The 9,747-nt window shown below is 41.3% G+C and overlaps 1 protein-coding gene across 1 annotated transcript; it reads right to left on the bottom strand.

Moving 5' to 3' along the window:
• Positions 1-2,043: 2,043 nt before the first annotated feature.
• Positions 2,044-3,484, bottom strand: LOC104610514 (transcription factor bHLH144-like). The gene has a single exon (XM_088902408.1). The coding sequence runs from the start codon at positions 3,343-3,345 to the stop codon at positions 2,620-2,622; it is 726 nt and encodes a 241-aa protein (XP_088758534.1). The 5' UTR covers positions 3,346-3,484; the 3' UTR covers positions 2,044-2,619.
• Between the last annotated feature and the right edge of the window lie 6,263 nt (positions 3,485-9,747).

Genomic DNA, 9,747 nt, shown 5'->3' with positions numbered 1-9,747 from the left:
GGTGTCAATGGACCAGGTATGGGTTAGAATTAATCTAAATTAAAACAAACTTGAACTGATTGGATGGTCCAGACATTGAATTGGACCGGCCCAATTCCAAAATATTCATTGGAATGGATTGGACCTGGCCCATTTGTAATGGACTCACATTGGACTGAATCGGATTGGACCAGATCCTATCCAATTGACATCCTTAGGAATAGTAGGTAATGGTTCCTCTCTGAATTTATTCAATGATGTATGACCTTATTCTAGTTTGGCGCTCAATTCAACGAATCAAATGAAAACCATTATGATTTTTTAGTCATCCAAAGCTAGCACCATAGAACATAATATCTAGTGAGAAATAAAAAAAAAACCATCATAATGGCTGGCAACGCAGTAGGTAAGAAGCAATGCCTTTGTACTCTGCTTCATGTGGCAACCGGATCTGATCCCTGGTCTCTACTCCCACGAGTCAAAGAACCTACCATGTGATCCACCACTAGTTGGCCTTATGCCTTTCGATATTGAAACCATTGTTGACCTGGGCATGGGCATCCAATTATTTGATCTAACAACCATATCCAATTCCATTTTTTACCTGGTTCTCGATTGACAAACCGCTAAACCAGACAGTTGAACCATTAAACGAGTGGCCTGGTTCACGGAATTAAATTAACAGTGAACAACAGATCAAAGTAGAAGATGAATCGAGTGGCACCCGGGGGGATTCCATCTGAGCAGATTTCCACAGCTACATTGGTTTGTTGGAATTTGGAAAGAGATGTGTATTGTCCCGTGGTTCATTGGAATTTGCTTTCCTTCGTTCTGATCAAATTAATCTCAGGCAGTCAGGCTTGATTTTCCGGTGAGAGGCCCAATAGGTCTGCTCAGAGCTGAGGAAAGTCATGTGCAACACCAATCTGACATGTTCTCAAAACGGATCTATAGTTCTGTCCTTACTCCTCGTCCACGTGGACACTTTTAGCCGGGTAGACCTCTGCCACATGGCAAAAAAACAGATTTGTACTTCCGGGTAGACCTCTGCCACGTGGCCACTTTTAGCCGGATAGACCGCCGTGGGGGAAAAAAACAGATTTGTACTTCCGGCTAACGTTGTTGAACAGTTTAGGTCTGACGACTTGGGGTACTCTCCTCCATGTGGCACTGGCACAGAACTCTGGTGTTTTCACCGGAGAGAGATTACTTTTACCCACATGAGAGGGGAGATGACGACAAATTTGCCGATGGTGATGGGGATTGGGGAATTCGTGCCCAAACAAAGGTTGGAGCTAGTTGAAAGGACTAAAACGGGAATCAAAACCAAACTCGGCACGTGAATATGCACCCTCACCGGCTCGCTCAGCCTCAGTCAATTGCCTATCAGAAAAGAAGAGGAAAAGCCAAAAAAAAAAGGGTCACAGTGAACCACAATCCACTTCAAATTTGGTGTTCCCAGTCTCCCTCTATATCAGAGAAATCCGCCTTCGCATTCACATGCTTCTTGGAGTGGTCAAAAGACTCGAAACTCAAAAGTATTTGAACAGACCGGAAAAAGTGAGTGATAGGAACTCAGGAAGATCTGATCAGTCCTAGAAAGTTTTAGAGGAAATCCTGTGTGGGACCCCATGGGGTAGCCTGTAACTGAGAACTGAGAATCTGACTGAGGTCATTGTTTTAGACTGGGCCTTACATTGCATTTACCTCTACTTGCTGTCCGAACACAGAAGCAGGATTTGGCTTAGGATACAAAATTGCAGACTGGGCCTTGATCAAAGGGATATACGACATCCGGAAGGTTCCAAAAGCTCAGCAGTTGCAGTCAGTGCACGGTGCATCCATTAATTTATAGCCAATTCAAATTCCAATCCAACCCAGAGGGTGGGCTTTGTGCCACTAAGACCACTAGTTATTGGAAATGGTGAGGTCCAAGGTACAGCACCATGCATGGCATGACCTATAATTTCTCGTCTCAAAGATTTCCAGCATATGAAACAAACACAAAAGGTTTTAATAAAATGCAATTAATTAGAGAAAGAGAGAGAGAGAGAGGCAATGTCATGTCCACAATCCTCATAGAAGTAATGAATTCCCATTGAAGCATTATTAAACCAATAATCGATTTGGATCCCATACAGCAAAAAGCAGTCATGGATATTAATAAAATAGGATGCTTAAAAAGACTGCAGAAGGCAGATGGAAAGAAGACAGGGAGAATGCAAAAATATGTAATATTGAAAACATTATTACGACATTGAAAGAGAAATGACGGAAGTAGCAAGAACATAAACAATACATAAACTCCCTTAACCCAGCACCACCCTGCCCTTTGATTCAATCATTCAACAAACCAAACAGGGGCCAGTCACTAAAGCCTAAAAGTTCACAGTTCCCATCCCACCTTACCCAACCCAACTGAATCAACCTCCCTTGCCTAAGCCAATATCGACCCACCACCAAAAGCATCAAGGCTATGCCATACAACATGGCATAAAGGAGGGAGGGGGAGAGAGAGAGAGAGAGAGAGAGAGAGAGAGAGAGAAAGAGAGCATTCAACTAAGATGGTAATTATTGATAATCAAAGGAAGAAAAGGAAAAGGAGAGTTCAATCTTCGTTACCATGGTGGAGACTTTGGCTCAGTTCTTGAAATTCCCTATGCCCAACTTCTTCACTTCCACCTTCAGAGATTTGAGGTACCTAACTGCTTCATCAAGCACAGAAACAGTACTCATCTGTTTGCCACCAGGCACAATTCCTCTCAGTGCCTTTATCATCTTCTTCATTCTCAGACGTTTAGTTTCACTGTTGCAACTGCTGCCACTGCCACAAAATGGGTTCTGAATAGAGGATGACAACCTACGTTTGCTGGGTTTTGAACCATAAGTTGAACATGAATCTGGAGAATTGCTACTATAGCTGCCATGAGTTCGTGCAGTGCTGATTACATCCCCATCTTCTTGTTCTTCCTCTTCCAAGCTCAACAATGCATTAATGTCTTCCGTGTCCTCCTTCAAGGGAGTGATGGATTCTATGTTGTCCTTGTCTATATCTTTCCTCGCTCCATTGTCTTCGATTTGAGTCCCACATATTTCAAATCCAGGGCAACTGAATTTGTTGGCAAGTGCAGGATGGAACATGATCCGGTTTTTGTTACCAGTCTGGTCAAAAATAATGAAATTCCTTGGACACACTTCAGAAGGTTGGAATTCAAACCCATGAATGGGTGCTCCCTGGTTTAGACATGGTGGTAGAGTTGCACCTAAGAAGGGTGCAACAGGAGCATTAAACATACAGCTACCACTGACTTGATAAGCAAGTGGTGGCACCACCTTTCTAGGGTAAAAATGTTGGTCACCCTGCATGAATGGACCTAGTGATCAGTCAAATACAGCGTGTGGATGGATGGGGAGTGATGGTGTTGACAACACCGAAGTTCAGTTTCAAAGAGAGGTTTCCTAAGGTAAACGGGAGACTAAATTGGAGGGGCTTATGCTATCACCATGATGATGAGAGAGCTGCCTATCCCAAGTTAACAGCTACCATGTACAAATAATTCATTTTTGCTACTGCCATCTGATGAATGGACAAAGCAAGAGGGCAGTCAGCTTCTGTGTCCAGGAGCCTGTGATGTTTGAACTACGTAACAGGCTTAAGCAACTGGCGAAAGTACTCAGCCTGCCATGAGAAAGACAAAAACATAAATGATAATTGCAACCACCAACCTCAAACATTAGTTAAAGATACAGGATGTTGGGAATTGGGATATTGCCAAAAGAAACTTCCTGAAATACATCCTCAAAAAAAGGATATATTTGAAAAACTTGAATGCAAATGAAGACCTCAGAGTTCTTGCCTAAGCAAACTTCTATGAAGAAAAGTGAATGCAGACAAATAATGCATGTACTACAACCTCTGTAGCAACATCAACAGTATCAACTCAAACTCATAGCTAATTTGACATTATAAGCATGCATGAACATGAAAACACTAGAAAAATAATGTGCATGATTAAAATAACCTACAAATAATGGAGTCCAATAGCAAGATTAAGATTGGGAAAACATTGTTGATGTCAATTCTTGGTCTTTTACTTTCAATCCCTTCAAAAGTTCTACTCTACCTCATTCAGGAAGGAGTACAAATAAAAAATATGTAAAAATCTAATATTTTGTATGTATTTGTACTGTACATATTTGTATTTGTACTCTTTCAAAACTGAGCCTATGTTACAAACTTCATAACAAATATGCACAATTATCAGCCATAAATGGATGAAAAAGGGAAGAGAAACGAAAAGAAGTCCTATGTAAATTCCCATCTCTTGACACATAAGATGTTTCATATATCCTAAGGAAAAATACTGTTTTGTTTTGAAAATATCATCCACCACAGATTTATCATGGCAGATAGGGTAATTTTATTGCACAAAATTGTCAAGCAAGCAAACCCACTGCATGGTGTTACATGTAAATAGTCAAAAATAATGACAGCATATGCCACCAAAAGGATAAATATCATGCTGAATTACCTCGTAGGATTAAAATTAAATTAATTAAAAATATCCCAGGATTTTGTTATGAGGAAGCTTGTAGAAACTGGGGAAAAGTAGCATGGTTCAGTACAAACATAAATAAAGTAACACAATCACATAAATTGTTAATTTGCAGAAATGTCAATATTATGAAAGAAAAAAAAAAACTCAAGCTTCCTCCTAGGTTCCCACCACAACATTGAATGCATAGATTTCAAGAAACTAGTTGTAGAAACCCCAAAACAATCAAAGATAGGAAATTAATGCTAAATTTGAAGGAAAATTATTTATAAAAAAACGTTCGAAGGAAAATTTTGAACTACAGATAACAATACAAAAAAGTTTACCTGACAAACTTGCATTAATTGATAGCATGCAATGACCCTGACATTCATTGTAATTTTCCCGACTTCCTTCACTTTTTGATATCTTTTCAGGTTAACTGCAACGTACATTCTCACTCCTACCAGACCAATATTGTAATAAGGTCTAAATGAAAATAATTCCTCTAGAACCAAATATTTTCTCACCTGCATTGATAACACAGAAAGCCCTTACTACTATTTCCTTAATGCAAATGAAGAAAGGACTAAAAGAGGAGCAGATTAACCTTAAGATGGTTTAAGCATCCAATATTAGATCTTTCAACTTAAATACTAATTTATCCATCAAAGAAAAAAAAATACATAAATATGTATTCAACAAAGTAAAATTGATATTGAATTGAATAAGAAAACTATTGATACATGAAATGAAAACAAAATATAAGTTAGAGAGGAGGATCTTACGACAGAAGCTCGAATTTTACAGTATCACACGGAAGAATACCACCAAGCGGACACAGTTCCTGCTGTAATTAACAAAAGAAGATGTCCACGGCATACTGACCGACTTTTTCAGTTAAACCCCTGAAACAACGACAAAACAAGAACAAGTGTAAATTTTTGCACAACCCTGAAGCAACGGCAACTATTGAACTATAAAAACCAATCAGAGAAGAAACTTAAAAAAAAGATGAAGCGATTCGACCTTAAACTTAAATAAGCAGGAAAACTAAAAGAAAACAAAACAACAAAAAACAATAGTACTATCCAGTACATTTTAGAGAAAACTATGACGAAAAGAAAACACTATTAGCAAATAAACAGTGCAAAAAACATTGAAAATAATATTTAAATAAAACAGCGAGCCATGAATCCAAAAGCGATTAAATAATGGCATCTATTTGATGATATTCAGATAAAATTTGACTAAAAACGCCTCAAAAACGCACCCAAACAAATGGGTCTGTTTATACATTCAGAAAAACCCTATATTCATTCGACACCAAATCAACGCATTCTTTTATTAATAACAGAAATCAGCTCAAATTATACGCTAGTTTACAAAATAATGAGAAACCCATTAAACAAACCAAATCCGAGATAATAACTAAAGAAAGATCTCTAAGAAACAGAAGAAAAGTAACGAAAGAATACAAAAAGTGTCAACCTTGAAACAAATCTGTGGCCAAAAAATCATTAAGCGAAGCTCGACTCTGCACAAAACACACGTACACAACTGAAATCGAATGAATTGGTACCTAAAATGAATCTATTAAGAACCCTAGAACCCACAAGAAACTCAACAGAACAACTGAACAAGGGACAGCACAGTAACAGAGCCAAACCTAGGGTTTCTGAGAAGATCGCGACTAAGAAAACCAAAAGAACAGCTCAAATCAGCATAAAAATTCAAACTTTTCTTTATTGCTCGCGAATTTGAGCGTTCCAGTTGAACAGTCAGAGATTGCGAAAGCGCACAAGGAAGAACACACGCTCAGGAGATCAGAACGAGAAAAAGTAGAATTTAAAGGAGAGAGAGATTGGGGGGTTAACTCGGGGTTGGGTTAAGAGCTAACTGCAGTTAAGTATTTAATTCATGTATTGAGAAGCGTGCCCACCACAGACAGCAGAATCAAATCTGGAGATCGCGAGCCGTCGATTATGGCCTCGGAAATGCTTTCCGTCCATTGAGGATCAAACTCAAACCGTTCGATCTAGCGCTCGTGATGTTTCACCGTGGCCCTTCTTCTGTGTCGTTGTTGCTCCTGTCGGGGAACTATTTGACTCTTGAACTACCAATTAGGAAACAGCAGACAGAAGTAACACTCGCTCTTACACTCGCCATGACGATTAACACCACTCGCTCTAATTTGTTTACACGTTTACATAATTACATTGTATAATTTAATTTTTGATAAATTGCTGAACCTCCGCTAAAGTTTCTGAAAGTTGCTGAAAACTTTTCTAACGTTTTCTAATTTTCATCACATCCTTTAACTTTTTAATATAGTTGCAAGAAACCCTTTCAAAATACCCATACAGTTGCTATTGATGCTGGTATCTACAGAAAAAATAATACAAATTTTATGAACAAAACAAAAAAGAAAGTTTTAAAATTATAAATTTACTTTTTTGAGCAATTGATATGAAGGAAAAATTTAGAAAATAAATTAACTTATGAAAATAAATGGGAGATGATTGGAATAGTGATTAGTATAAAAAGAAAAAAAAAATGGAAAATAAACATTTTGGTCAGAAATAACTACACGTATTTTGGAAGTTTTTGTACCTCTCGTTAGAGGATTCTAACCATTTGCAACTGCAGCTGGGTTTGGAAGGAGTACAAACGCAAGCATGTAGAGTGCAAAATCTTATATTTTGTATGTATTTATGCTGTACATATTTGTATTTGTACATATGATTCAGTTTAGAAGGAGTACAAATACAGATATGTATTGTACAAAACCATGTATTTTGTATTGTTTTGTATATATTTATATTGTACATATTTGTTTCTATGTTCCAAACTGAGCCTATGTCATAAATTTGAAGGGAGGTGATGAGGGCAGATTTGGCCCTCCAGTGAAATTGCGACACGTGGCACCTCGTGACAACTAGGCAAGCACCCAGGCAACAACTTACCAAGTTGGTGTCCCCCCCGGGCACCGGTTTGGCTGGCCTAGCGCGACCTACACGCGGCTTGGCGCAGCCTATGCGACCTAGCCGGATCAGCCTGCCACAAGCGTCGACCTGGCAACTTGGCCCGGACACAGGCGTCGACCTGGCAATCTGGCCCGGACACAAGCGCCGACTTGACAACTTGGCCCGGACACAGGCGCCGGCCTGGCAACCTGGCCCGGACACCGACCCGCCGACTGACACAGGCGCCGACCTGACAACCTGGCCCGGACACAGGCGCCGACCTGGCAACCTGGCCCGGACACCGACCTGCCAACAGACATAGGCGCCGGCCTGGCAACCTAGCCCGGACACTGACCCGCCGATTGACACAGGCGCCGACCTGACAACCTGGCCCAGGCGCCGACCTGGCCGCCTGGCACAAACGCCAGCCTGACAACCTCGAGGAGTTCATCACCGTACCCCGGTTCTAACGGGATATGACGTCTTACCGTTTGATGGCTTTTCACCCACCTAACTCGCGAGGACACCACTATATAAGGACTCCGACCCCCAAAGCCAAAGGGGAGGAAAAAGGATGGTAACCCCCGCTCTCTAGCTCTCTCATTTCTCTCCAAGCCCTCTGTAATTAGAATGCTAACTTAGGCATCAGAGAGTCCCCACCGGGAAAATACCCCCGGGTCCTCTGATTCAGTTCTTGCAGGTCCCTCAGCTCCCGCCGTCTACAAATGAGAGAAAATCACCTCACGCGGAGGGTAGTCGGGTTGCGCTACACCAGGGAGCTCCACCATCCTCTAAGTTGCAGACCGCCTAGGAGCAAGTCAAGTGACGAGTTCGCCATCAGGCAATTCACCACCAGGGAGTTCACCACCAGGCAGTTCGCCACCAGGGAGTTCACCACCAGGCAGTTCGCCACCAGGCAGTTCGCCACCAGGCAGCTCGCCACCAGGCAGTTCGCCACCAGGCAGCTCACCACCAGGCAGTTCGCCACCAGGCAGTTCGCCCCCAGGCAGTTTACCACCAGGGAGTTCGCCACCAGGCAGTTCGCCACCAGGGAGCACCACCAGGCAGTTCGCCATCAGGCAGTTCGCCACCAGGCAGCTCGTCACCAGGCAGTTCGCCACCAGGCAGTTCGCCACTAGGCAGTTCGCCACCAGGCAGTTCGCCACCAGGGAGTTCACCACCAAGTAGTTTGCCACCAGGCAATTTGCCACCAGGCAGTTCGCCCCCAGGCAGTTCGCCCCCAGGCAGTTTGCCACCAAGCAGCTCGCCACCAGGCAGTTCGCCACCAGGGAGTTCACCACCAAGCAGTTCGCCACCAGGCAGTTTGCCACCAGGCAGTTCGCCCCCAAGCAGTTCGCCACCAGGCAATTCGCCCCTAGGCAGTTCGCCACCAGGGAGTTCGCCACCAGGCAGTTCGCTCCCAGGCAATTCGCCACTAGGGAGCACCACCAGGCAGTTCGTCACCAAGTAGCTCTCCACCAGGGAGCTCGCCATTGGGTAGTTCACCACCAAGCAGTTCGTCACCAAGCAGTTCTCCCCCAGGGAGTTCGCCACCAAGTAGCTCATCACCAAGGCACGTCATCACCGGGTCAAACAACGAAGTACTTAGCCAAAAAATTTATACATCACAAAAAATGGTACGTGACCAAAAACGGTTACATTAGGAGGTATTATAAATATCAAACTTGAGGAGAGGTTTCAACAATGGCTAAAAACTTGAGGAGAGGTTTTAGCAATTTACAGATAAAATAATACAAATATAATGTTTTGTACTCTATAAACTTGCACTTGTACTCCTTCCAAATTGAGCCTTATTTTAAGAAGTTTTCTCCCTTAATTTATTAAAATGACTTCATTATCTCTTTCTTGCCTACACTTTTAAACCTTAATCAAACTAAAACCTCATTCCAAGAAAAAAGAGAAAAGAAATACAAGTAATGGATTTATACAAATACGTAAGAAAAAGGGTAAAATGGTCTCACAAATTTTAAGAATAAGATAATTTAGGAATTTAAAAATATTTTAAAAAACACATGACAATCAGGTAAGATCTTAAAAGAATGAAAGTTCAATGAATTAAGTAGGGATGCTCATAAATTATAAAAAAAACCCAATTAAATCAAGAAAACCAAACTGAAAAATCTAATTAATCAAAATGATCAATTCGGTATTTAAAAAAAAAATCAAATTGATCAATTAACCAATTGATTCAATACAATAATTTTCAAAAACTGATAATACCGATTCGATTTCAAAAAATAGCCCAC

This window comes from Nelumbo nucifera, chromosome 4, assembly GCF_055504915.1.
Source record: "Nelumbo nucifera cultivar China Antique chromosome 4, China Antique-T2T, whole genome shotgun sequence".
NCBI classification, from domain to species: Eukaryota; Viridiplantae; Streptophyta; class Magnoliopsida; order Proteales; family Nelumbonaceae; genus Nelumbo; species Nelumbo nucifera.
This window is presented reverse-complemented; position numbering and strand designations above follow the sequence as displayed.

Coding starts and splice junctions, on each gene's coding strand:
- LOC104610514 (XM_088902408.1), bottom strand. CDS start 3,345: ATGCAGGGTGACCAACATTTTTACCCTAGAAAGGTGGTGCCACCACTT.